This window comes from Melanostigma gelatinosum (assembly GCF_949748355.1).
Source record: "Melanostigma gelatinosum genome assembly, chromosome: 12".
In the NCBI taxonomy this organism is placed as follows: Eukaryota; Metazoa; Chordata; class Actinopteri; order Perciformes; family Zoarcidae; genus Melanostigma; species Melanostigma gelatinosum.
In genome coordinates, this window is record NC_136645.1 from 22,271,058 (window position 1) to 22,284,012 (window position 12,955).

Below are 12,955 nucleotides of genomic sequence, written 5' to 3' on the forward strand. Positions count from 1 at the left end.
CTCTCAGAGGGTGATGATTAATAAAAATGTCGATTGGATCAACTACATTTACTATAACCAACAGCGTTTAGTAAACTTCACCAGTGACGCCATATCAGGACTGCATGCACAGCTGGCGAAGACTAGTTTAATGACCTTGCAGAACAGAATGGCATTCGAGATAATTTAGCAGAGAAAAGTGGCGTGTGCCAGATGTTTGGGTCTGCGTGCTGTACTTTCATTCCAAATAACACAGCTCCTGATGGATCGGTGACCAGGGCGCTGGAGGGACTGACAGCACTCAGCCAAGAGCTAGCAGACAACTCTGGTGTCACGAATCCGTTCACCGACTGGTTGGGAAGTATGCTTGGCCAGTGAAAACATACATTTTTGGCAATCGTAATTATTCTGTGTGCTGTCGTCATAGACCGCCGAGTTGTCTGTGGATGGGGGTTCCCTTGCATCCGTGGACCTCTACCGGGGTTTATTGCTTCACCGATGAGCCAGACACCAGTCCAGGCAACCAGTTATGTGACGAGGATGAGGACGAATTGGAGCTTCTGATGGCCACAGTCTAGATGAGGCCACCAGAGGGACTTCACGAGCGGTTCCTGACCATCCTCTCGGAGATCCTGAAGGACCTGATAAAGGCCCAGATGGACTTCTAAAACATCCAGTGAGATGTTGGAAGTTTGGGAAATAGATGGATTGTTTTGGATGAGTATCTCGAGATTTTACTTTTTTGTTTAATTGGGTTATAAGGGGATTTTAGGGTGTAAAGATTAAGAAATGTAATTTAGTCAAGTGTAAAAGAACAGTCAAGGCTTCTCAGTATGTGTTCTCTAGCCTACAGGCTGTATCCTGATCCTGCCAGCCCCAAGACATGGAAGGCAGTGATTTTCAACGCACTCTATCTTGAAACGAACTGAACAGAAATACTTGAAATGATATCTGTGTGCATGAATTGTTTGCCTCTGTTTAGATAGATAGGAAGCCTCTCCCTGGATTGAGTAGGGGGGAGGTCTCCAGGGACATTGAGTAAATAACTACATTTGAGTAGCTAACTCACAGTGAACTGTGAGTTAGGGGGGAATTGTAAGAAATTTGAGTAAAAAACTGTAGTTAGTAGATATAATAAAAGTGTTTAATAATTCATAATTAATAATTCATAGTTAGTCATAATCATAAGGGTTTTGAGAATGCATAATTAAGATAAACATAAACATAAACATGCAGAAGCATGAAACTTCTGCCAAGTTGCAGAAGTATAACTTTCATTTTGAAGGATTATTATAGAAGGGTTTAAAACGTAACTGACAGTCATTGAATGTGATAATAAACTCAGAGCCAGACAAGTGAATACGCTCCTGGAAGTTAGCCAATAGGAATCGGGATAAACGGAGGAGGAGGTGTTTCGAACAGATGTGGGTGGTTTAAGTTAAAGCCTTTTTCTCTCTCACCTGAATGCTCGCAGAGAACAGACGTGTTTTTTATATCTGAGGAGCTGAGTAGAGTTTTTTGCAAATGGGGTTTTATTGTTTTAATATGTCATAGGAGTATATACTCCAATGTATAACTGTAATCGTGCTTACATCAGTGGAATTAAATTCCTTATAATTGTAAACCAGTTTTGGTAGCGTTATTATTGCAGCGTGTCGACGGCACAAGCCGGCCACATGGCTCCGGCCTTCTCTTTGTTATGAGGTAAAAATTTCTACCTTAACACTAGTTTGTTTCACTTACTGTATTCATACTAGTTTGTTTCACTTACTGTATTTATACTAGTTTGTTCCACTTACTGTATTCATACTAGTTTGTTTCACTTACTGTATTCATACTAGTTTGTTCCTCTTACTGTATTCATAATAGTTTGTTCCTCTTACTGTATTCATACTAGTTTGTTCCACTTACTGTATTCATAATAGTTTGTTCCTCTTACTGTATTCATAATAGTTTGTTCCTCTTACTGTATTCATACTAGTTTGTTCCACTTACTGTATTCATACTAGTTTGTTTCACTTACTGTATTCATACTAGTTTGTTCCTCTTACTGTATTCATAATAGTTTGTTCCTCTTACTGTATTCATACTAGTTTGTTCCACTTATTGTATTCATACTAGTTTGTTCCTCTTACTGTATTCATAATAGTTTGTTCCTCTTACTGTATTCATACTAGTTTGTTCCTCTTACTGTATTCATAATAGTTTGTTCCTCTTACTGTATTCATACTAGTTTGTTCCACTTACTGTATTCATACTAGTTTGTTTCACTTACTGTATTCATACTAGTTTGTTCCTCTTACTGTATTCATAATAGTTTGTTCCTCTTACTGTATTCATACTAGTTTGTTCCACTTATTGTATTCATACTAGTTTGTTTCTGTACGTCTGCTCTGGTTTCTGCTCTTAGATTGTTTAGAGGAGATGCACTTATGACGTCTCATCTTTCTCTGACTCCCGTTCGATTTCTTCTCCCGGTCTCTCCCCAACGCACCTCTCAGTTTCTCTCGCCTCAGATTCCTCTCTCTGTCCCTCTCCTCTTTTATGACTGATAGCTTCAGATGTCCCACCTGACAGTTTCCGCGATTTCAGCCAGTTTATCATATTTGTATGAATGTTGCTGAATGAATGAAGTTAGCTGTCGTTAGCTGCGCAAGCTAGGCTAGCTAGTGTGTACGTCAAATACAGTCTGGCGGCAGGAGCTGAAGTGCATTTTTTTTAAATTGTATTTAATGTTAATTATTACACCATTAGACCACCATTCCATGTTTCCTCTCGCGCACCCCCTAGAGGCAGCTCCACACTTTGGGAATCCCTGGTCTATTGTACTCTAAAATGGGACCAAATCAGTAAAGGGTTATTTCTCCATAGACTTCTATACAATCAGACTTGTTTTTGCAACCAGAGTCGCCGCCCCCTGATGACCATTAGAAAGAATGCAAGTTCAGGGCACGTTTCAGAACCCGAGATTGCCGCCTGCTATAAATGCAAGTCAGTCAAGAATGGAGGTCTTACTGCGTCTGATTTATACTGCTCAATTCAGCATACAACTCAAATTCCTATCCTCAACGGCGTGGAAGAAGAGCAACATTAGGAAGAACGGGCTGGGACTGGAGACATTATCAGACCTCTTCACTGTATGTGTGTGAGAAAGTCAGCAGGGTGGTACAGCAAGCCTCGGTAGCCGTGATGCTTCCCAGCTCCACACTTGGCCTACTAACAGTTGTTCTTTGACAATAACAGAGGAAGTCATTTCTCCCTCCAGCAAAAAACATCTGCTACCACACACACACACACACACACACACACAGCACATTAACTTACATTAGGAATCTCCCAAGGCCTAACTCAATGTCCTCATCATCTTAGCATAAACACAGGCACACACACACACACACTCACTCCCTTTTCTCTCTGTCCGTTCATTCTTCTGGAGTCTAAACATCTCAGCTCCCCATCTTACACGTGAGGGCACAATATGCTACACACACTCCTCAGACCGCATGGCCTCTATCTCTATCAGTGTTTGTGTGCGTGAGGCTCCCCCTCCACACGTACGCTGAAGGCCACTATCTCTGCTTTACAATGTTTAGACCACTTCACCTGCATGCAGCTAATGCCCCCACCTTACCCCACACACACCTGCTATCTATAGCCCGGTTACAGATGGCCACTACAGATATACACTATTAGGACCATGAACACAAGACTATTAGTTGGAAACTTGTAGCCAAGAGTGGTGCAGGTGTTGGTCCAAAAATGACATGAAATGACATGTGACGAGACACAGAAACGGTGACGATGAGACACAAAGAACATGACGGGACAAAGAAGACGCTGCCTCAAGGTAGTCAGACTAAAGTACACAGCAGGATCTCACCCTTTGCGAATGAGAGAGTGAGACGGACGGAGCGAATGGAGACACGGGAGGAGAAGATGGGATGGATTCTAAAAAGGAGACAGAGGAAGCGGAGGAACGCGGAGACGGAGAAGGACATAGATGGAGACGGGAGCTGATCGGGAGACATCTGGGGAAGCTCGGCACGCGGCGGCCATGACAGGAGGGCAAACTAAAATCCACTCTCCTCCTAAAAAAACCCCTCTCAGCCTTTAAGAGGCTCCCCTCCATCCCACAGTGGACCCCCCCCCCCCACCCAGACCGCTATCAAACCATAAGCCATGAAGGAAACGGTGCGCTTCTCTTTCATTCTTTGAGTAGACCCTTCGGACCCGGTTCTTGCCGCTCCGCACCCCACCCTGCTCCCACAGCGACCCCCATCAGGGGCGCTCAATAAAAGGCTTGTGTGTGTGTGTGTGGGGGGGGGGGGGGAAGACTCCCTCCATCTCCTCTGCCTGTGTTGATATTACCGGCAGACTGTTTGGTTGTGTTTGTCAGAGTGTGATGACAGAACTAAACACTGGTATTTACCCTGCGATAACCGCCTTGTCTGGACAGGCTCTGTGTGGAAACTGTGTGTGTGTGTGTGTGTGTGTGTGTGTGTGTGTGTGTGTGTGTGTGTGCGCGGAGGCTCGAAGCTCCGTATCTATAATCTCTGTGTGGGTGTGCACATACGCATGTTATGATAAGTGCTTTGGTGATTGCGTTTTATATTTTGTCTTTCTTGAAGTGAAAAGCACTCATGTCCAATTGTGGAGCTGTTCATGTTTGAACTTGAATTGAAGGATTATTTAAGTCATTTATAACCTTTCTTTCAACTAAACTTTGCTTTTCTGCACCTTAACGCATGTTTGTGAGGAGGTGTGGACGTGTTTATTTGTGCTTTATTTCCGCATTATTCATTCACTCACACACTCATTGAGCCAGAGAGGAGGGGCATATTCTGAATGCTGTGTTCAAAAACAGCAACCGCTAATGTGACTGCATATTATACCTTTAATCTGTCAATTATGGTTGCAACTAATGAATTCATTCATTTAGTCTGAATGTCAGAAAAACTGCCCATCAAGAAATCCAGGCTGAAGGCAAAGTCTTCAGCAATTCCATACATTTGAGATGTACGTGTGTGTGTATCTGTGTGTGTATGTATGTATGTATGTATGTGTGTGTGTGTGTGTGTGTGTGTGTGTGTGCACGCTATGTAAATGTAAACAACATACTTTAGAGTCCTGCTTGGACAATCAGGGTTTGACTCCACTAAATAAACACTTATGGTCATTTAAGGGACTTGTGATTACAGCCCGAGTGTTGTGGCACATACGAGCGTATTGGTTTACGTTGACGTGCGTGTGCGTGTGCGTGTGTGTGTGTGTGTGCCGACCTGCAGCAGAGTCCCGTGGATGTGGTTGTGCTGGATTCCGGGTCCGGGCTGCTGGGGAGCTCCTGCGGGGAGCTCCTGCAGCAGCGAGTGGACGGTGGACGGGACCTGGGTGACCAGCACGAAGGGGACGAGGGCCCGGGCCGCCATCTCTCTGGTCCGGTACACCGCAGAGTGGCCGCATCTGCGGGACACACAAACACACGCATGCGGCATGGAAAGTTATTACCATGGAATAAGGAATAGCTGCGCATGTTGTCATAATGTTACAGTCTTGTATTACCGTGTATGTTTGAGTTAATGGCAGACGATATAAGGTCTTTGTTATTGAATTACTGTGTGTATTATCATTATTTATTGTCATTATTATTTTGTACTCCAGCCGCATTATGTCAGGGACAAATGAGATAATGTGGACTTATTGATTTTGGCCAGCTGGTGGCTATGCATACATCATGTGACATCTCCTCTCTCTGCTCTTACAAAGGATCAGAACCTGAAGAGCTCCCCGGCCAGCAGATGGCTGATACACCAAACCATAGCTATACAGAAAATGATCTCCTCCATGCTGTTTTTTTGCCCCACATATATTCTCTTTCCTCACACATAAACACGCACACTCTTAATTTACAGTATCAGCCGGTGAAGGCCAGCTCCCCACGAGTGCCGGCTAAAATTAAACTTGTTTACAAGCCGATAGTCTTTCCTTATCCAATGTCATAACACCGCCACAAGTGAACGAGGGGAAGGACACGACCGAGACCTGGGTGAGATGATGGGGGGGCAGACCTAAAGAACAAGTCACTGTCGGAAGGACGGAAGCGATCTCAACAGATCTGCATTAAGCGCTCGCAGACACACAGCGAGCTGCAGCTCAAAGTCGACTTCGCCGAATAACCTGAACCTCCGTGAAGGCTGACACTGTAGCAGCTCCTGAGGTGCTGCCAGGACAGCGGCTGAGCATTGAATACAGGTCACATGGGGGCACAGCAAAGACCATGCTCACATACAGGGGGGGGGGGGGGGGGGGGGTCCAAGGAGGATGAGGTTTGTGTTGGCAGACAAGTGGCTTGACATCAATCTGGACTTCAACAAAGAGAGGACTGTTTGGAGCAACAAGTCAACTGTCAACAAACGTTTTTCCACCTGCTGTGAGCGTCTCACACACACACAAACACACACACACACACACACACACACACACACACACACACACACACCAAGAACCCTGCACCAAACACAGACAACAGTTTGCATTCCTGAGCTCTGCGCGCCTGTACAAGTGAATTTATGTGCACAAGCGTTCTCTCACACTCTCTCACACACACACACACACACACACACACACGTCTAATGACCAAAATCGATGTCCACTCCTCGCCCTCCACCCCTCCCGGCCCATTTGGGGCCCACATGTTAACTATCCGCGCTAATTTGTTCCCATTGAAACACTTTTGCGAAAGGAAATGACAGTTTGGAAGGCTGTCATTTTAGAAACCGGGCCGTCCCCTGTGGGGTCAGCTGCAGACGGACTTGACTGGCATGGACCAGACTCATCTGCGCCTCATTTAGGGGCGCTGGGAGAATTATTTCCACCGCACAGGCCAGTACTGTAGCATGCCAGCAAACGGAGGCCGTGACTGAGGAATGTTAGGAGGGGAAGTGGTGACGTAGTTAAAGTCATTTAGCTTCATTCATTCATTCATTCATTCATTCATTCATACGGACAGGATGTAGCCGAGCACGATCCTCCTTTTACCTTGTGTGACTTTTAATGGTTTTCTTTACTGTCAGACCGCTGTGTGTACAATTTGAAAATGTTTTAGGCGCCCCCGGTGGTAGTATAAAACATACGCAACTTTGCATTTTTTCCATCTGTCCACATAAGGCGGCAAGCTCCCATTCGGGGAAGTGAAGGCAATGGGGGCGACTCCTCTGGTTGTATAGAAGTCTATGAGAAAATGACTCCACTTCTCTCTTGATTTATTACCTCAGTAAACATTGTAAACATGAGTTTATGGTCTCAATCTCTAGTTTCAAGTCTTCTTCAACACAGCATGATGTTCATTCAGTAAACTACGGCCCATTTAGAGTCAAATAGACCATAAAGCAGGGTAAGCACACGTATACGGCGTCACTACGTCACTCTTCCGCAGTCCAAATCTTCGGGCCACTGGTTGCACAAAAACAAGATGGCGATGGCCAAAATGCAGAACTCGAGGCTTCAAAACCGAAGTCTACAATCCAATGGGTGACATCATGACGACTACTTCCACTTCTATACAGTCTTTGGTTCACATCTGCATACAGCCCCCAAATTTATGAAAGCAGATAAGTCCACTCAAGCAGACACCCAATGTAATATAAACACAACTACGCTGCACTGCTGTTACATCCGTGTTAGTTTTGAGTACATCGAGTATAGAATTGTATCGTGTCAGAGGCGTTTCCAGAGGCCAAAGCGATGTCTTCAAATTACTTGTGTTGTTCAACCAACGGTCCAAAACACACAGACTTTCAGGTTGAAATGCCCAAAACAGGAGCAAATACTCAGAGGGGAAGCTTTGGCATTTTGTTGGTAAAAATACTTTAACTACAAATCTATAAAATTAGTTTGAATAGCCAATAATCGACGAATTGTGTCAGCACAAACTATATATACTATATATATGCAATATATATATACTAACATATATATATATATTGCACCACTTTTCACCAGGATGACTAATTGTTCTACTTCACTGATTTTGATGAATGTATAGCTCCATGAGTCGTTAAATCTATAATAGTGAATAAAACAACACGTTTGAAAATATTAAATAAGTGTCTGCTTTGAGGTATAAACCTGTTGGAATAAAATAGGAATACAACGTTAAGGCTACGACAACTTAAACTGGACGAGAGTCTTGGTTAATAATCACGTGCCAAAGCTGAACTTCTGTTCGTTATTCTAAACGCCGGTGGTCGCAGTTTACATTTTGAAATGTTTGTTCACTGTCCTCTGTCCGTGTCCACGCAAGCCCACAAAATGATAACATTGGGAAGGAAGTGACAGCAGTCCTTCATGAAGCCTCACTTTGCTTTATGTGCACCACCGTGCCCTTTCACAAGAAATGAGATACGAGTCAGTGAGGAAAGGTAAGGACTGAGGCAGGGGGGGCGAGGAGAGATGCCTGGGCTGGATATCACAGGACGTAAATCTCATAGAACTGTCTCGGGCAGAGGGAGAACGAGGGACATCGGAGGGGATAAAACCGGCAGTTAAGACGTCTGTCTTGAAGCAGCCATCAATCATTAGAACAAATCTGTCTGCCCGTCGTCAGCCTCCCCCTCTTTGCCATCATCATCGTCACTCTCTCCGAACAGGACCCGTCCAGGTGCAACACGTGGCAGCGAAGAATGTCAAAAGATCTTGCGGGGGATTGGAGGATGGGAGTGTGACGGATACAGGGGGAAGAGTTATTAGGCCCCGTGCGCCTTCCTGTCAACGGAGGAGCTACATTTGATCCTTGGAGGTGGCGGGTCAGATCACACGATGAGGAGGAGGACGGCACTCCTCATCAGACACGTCCTCACACGCACCGGGGAAGATGAGCCGTGGGGGGGGGGGGGGGGGGCTTGGTGAAGAGTAACACAGCCAGAGCCAAAGACGTTAGAGACTGGGTCTATATTTAACATTTCCAACATGTGGGCTTCATTTGGGTGGATGTGTGTGCGGCATACCTTCTCTGACAGAAAGAGTGAGCCAGCAAGACAGAGCCAAAGCTATCGACCGGTTAGCTGCGCTCACAAGAGGCGGCTTCCAAGAGGAGCTACTGTAAGCTTTCACTGCATGACTGATTTGTTGAAGTCAAAAGTCATCAGTGACGAGGAGCAAGTGAGTCGGAAGAATTTATTGATTATTTTTCAGGCGGCAACCTCCAGTTCTGAAAAAGTGAAGCCAATGTGGAAGTGCCTTGAACTTGCAGTCTTTCTAATGGCCAGCAGGGGGCAACTTTGCACATTTGCAGCTCCAAATGGTTCATGTTTTTACAGCCCTCTGTGATCTCACTTCACTTTCCATTTGTCAACTTCTAAACTGTCATTTAGGCAAACAGGACCAATGCAGGGTCGTAAATGTAGACACTCCCGGCAATGTGTATCGGGCGTCTTTTAATAGGTTGTTCGATCGCCGGCTCCTCCACGTCGATGTGTCCTTGGGCAAGACAGTCATGTTAGTTAGTTAGTCCTGATGGGCAGGAAGCCCCTGCCATCGTGAATGTGTATGAATGTGTATGAATGTGTCTGAATGGGTCTGAATGGGTCTGAATGGGTCTGAATGGGTGGATGACATGTAGTGATAAAGTGCTTTGGTCGGAAGAAAAGCGCGATGCAAGTACAGCTGCTACAGAGGCTGAAAACAACCACCATGTGGATAAACAGCAAAGGAGCTGTTCAACAATCGGATAAGTTCAGTCAGCTGTAGGAAGCAGCAGCAGACAAACAGGTTTATCATCCAAAAGAAACAACCAAGCCCCCCCAAGCGATATCCACTCACAAAGCACACTACAATGATATACTGACAGAGCAACATTTACCAACTACAAACACATGCAGTTATAAACACACGGATGAACAAATACCCACACAAGTGCTGTTATCTAAAGCGTCAGTGGAGCATTCCGACCTCAAGGCCTCAGCACAGTCCGGGTGTAAGAAACAAGCTGTGTCGAGCACAGTGGGCAGCGGCAGAAGCGACATCTCCAAACCTGAGCTTCAATCTCCACGTGTGTTTTCCTTCAATGGCAAAAAACACTTTGCAAATGTGTTATGAGTTATTTTATCCAATAGTGTACAAAAGTATACAGTGTAAATTGTTCTAAAAGGCACAGTGAAAACACTAACCACGATACTCTCCCCCCCTGTTTTAGACCTCCAGAGCTTTAGGGTTCAGATTAAAAGTAAAACATTTGAATAAGTCATGTGGTTGTGTTGGTAAAGGTTTGAGTTTGCATTCGGCCAATGAGGGTCCTCCTCACGTAAGAGGTACAAGCTCCAGTTCTATTTGCAGGTGCGGCAGATGAACACGTACCAATAATATTTGTGGACTCCTCCATCCTTGGAATGTGGAGAATGCAGGCTGGAACCACGGTTTCCCACTCGCCTCGAAGCTTTACTCCCCGGCAAACAGCGAGTTTGGGGGAAAAACTGTCGCAATCTAATCGCCCACTGCGACACGGGCCGGAAACAACACAGAAACCCGCCGCAGAGACTAGACCCGAGACTAGACCCGAGACTAGAGACGTGTTTTGACTCAAGTGTGCAGAAAAGGACAAAAGGTTTCTTACTTTCAGTCAGTTTTTTATTTATTTGGTGATACATGAACTGGATTCTCTGGTGACGTCAGAAAAACAGTACAGACACAAGTTCATGTAAAAGACGAAGAGGCACCTGTGCAAACAAAACACGCAAATGTTTTGACTGCAGGTGTTTTGTCTCGGCGATTGCTCTATACTTAGAAGTTCTGGTTCAGAGAAACCATGTTTTGAGAGGTTTGTCGAGGCTTGGAGAGCAGGTGTGTGACCCTCTCGTGTGCGATAGAACGTTCCCCCGTGATAGTGTTTCTCTTTAGCCTTTATAGAAGCGCTGGAGCCGACTGTAAAAACACTCGTCGGTAGTGACGACGCGAGGGAGGAGGCCGCTGATGAGGACTCTCGGAGCAGCTAGGAGATGAAATTCGTCTTCGAGGACCCTTCAACTCTTTAATGATGGAGGGGTGATCTATGATGTATTTGTATACGTGTGTGTGTGTGTGTGTGTGTAGCACCGACACCCACCTGATGATGAAGGGCATGAAAGGAGCGAGTCCCAGAGGTGAGGAGGATCCGTCCATGGGGGAAGGGTAGAGTCGACTGAGCACCAGCAGGAGAAGGAACAGACTGGGGTGAAGCTTCACCTGACCGCTGACACTAAACACACACACACACACACACACACACACACATCCACAAACAGTTCGATTTTAACAGTGCAACACCGTTCGTTGCATTATTCTCCGACACGCCAAAAGGCGTACCAGAAAAAACGCGCTGCGAAGAATCAAGAAGACAACGAGTGCAACCGGCAGAACGCCATAAACCAACCTCCACAATGCTGAGGAGCGATTGGAATGAACTGTAAACTCATTCTCATATTCATGGATTACTTTATTCCCTTTATAGAAGCCCTGTAAAGGAAGAAGCCAAGTATAAAATGCATCAGAAATAAACGCAGCTGGAGGATCCACCAAAGCATGAAAAAAAACAACGAATCGGCCTTCTTTGTAAAATCCTCCCGACATGTTTGAAGTGCTTTTATCAGTGAATATTTGTGGCACGTCCACTTGCGGAGCCTTCGTGTACGACGTGCACCTCTCGCAGGCTTCACTACGACGAGTATCAAATGAGCTTACGGTTTATTAAGACCAGTGGTGGAAGGCGGATACAGATCCTTTACTGAAGCGCCAATACCACACTGTGAAAATACTCCCCTACAAGTTAAAGTGCTTCATCAAAACCTTACTGAGTAAAAGCATAAAAGTATTATCAGCACATTGTACTGAAAGTGTCAAAAGTAAAAGTAGCCCTTTTACTATTACATATGCTGGTTTGTTTTATAGATGTTTACGGTTGTGCTCATATCCTCTATATACTTTTGGTTACTTCAATCTACAACAATGCATCATGTTCTATACGATCATATGTTTGTAGCGTCACTGTCCTGTAATAAAACACGTCTCTAAAAAGTCAAATTTTCATGTTTTCAGCTTTGTGACGATGCATCCTCCAGCTGACCCAAGAGGCTTTTAAATGGTTTAGATTAGGAAGTAGGAGAATTTTCTGAAAACATAAAAGGAACACTTCATCCCTTCAGTATTCGTCACAAACTTTCAAATTCATTATCAACACATCTATAGAAACGTGGTCATCTGAAAAGCAACTAAATCCGACGGACAAATGTAGTGGAGTAAAAAGTACAATATGTACCTCTGAGGTGTAGTGGAGTAAAAAGTACAATATTAGTAGAACGTTGCAAAAAAAACATGACACTAAAGTAAAGAACGAGTACCTTGAATGTACACAAATTGGAGTGTGATGTACCTACACTCTTCACACTAAGATAAGCTAAGCTAGGCTAAGCTAAGTTACACCAGGCTAAGCTAATATAAGCGCCTGCTAGCTCACACTGTATTTAGTGCATCCCCATAACTATCACACATAATCAAAATTCCAAATCAAAATGTAGCAGGGCTGCATTCCTACACATCTGAAGCCACCCACGCTCCGGTACAGTCATCTCCTCGCCCTCCCTTGAGCTCCCTCTCCTCCTCCATCTAAACCCTGTCGCTGCCAACTGAGTCGCAATGGAAACCGTCCGTCTCTGCCAGCGGTTTCACAGTTTCACTCTGACACACTCGCAGTGAAGGAAGGACGGAGGGAAAAAAACCTCCCGACTACAGTATAAAGACAGGACAATGACTGTTTGAATATCGGGTATCTAATAGGGAGTAGGGCCATTGCTTTGCCTTCAGATCTGTTTTACTCCTTCTTGTCCCACAGTCAAGAGTCCAGCTCTTTAAAAGGATGAAGTGAAGATCAACTCCCCCAAAAGGTTCAGTGAGTTTTATATCTGCTTGAGTACTTTATCTTGGTGTTAATAAAACCACTCAAACTTTAGCA

General features: G+C 44.8%; 1 protein-coding gene across 1 annotated transcript in view; it reads right to left on the reverse strand.

The window, feature by feature from the left end:
• Positions 1-12,955, reverse strand: part of thada (THADA armadillo repeat containing) — a 97,022-nt gene that overhangs the window by 48,308 nt on the left and 35,759 nt on the right. Inside the window, exons 28-29 of the mRNA XM_079280654.1 lie at positions 11,075-11,206; positions 5,259-5,439 (exon numbers count right to left, since the gene is read on the reverse strand). Of these exons, the coding sequence (XP_079136780.1) occupies positions 5,259-5,439; positions 11,075-11,206 (313 nt within the window). The remainder of the gene's footprint in view (positions 1-5,258; positions 5,440-11,074; positions 11,207-12,955) is intronic.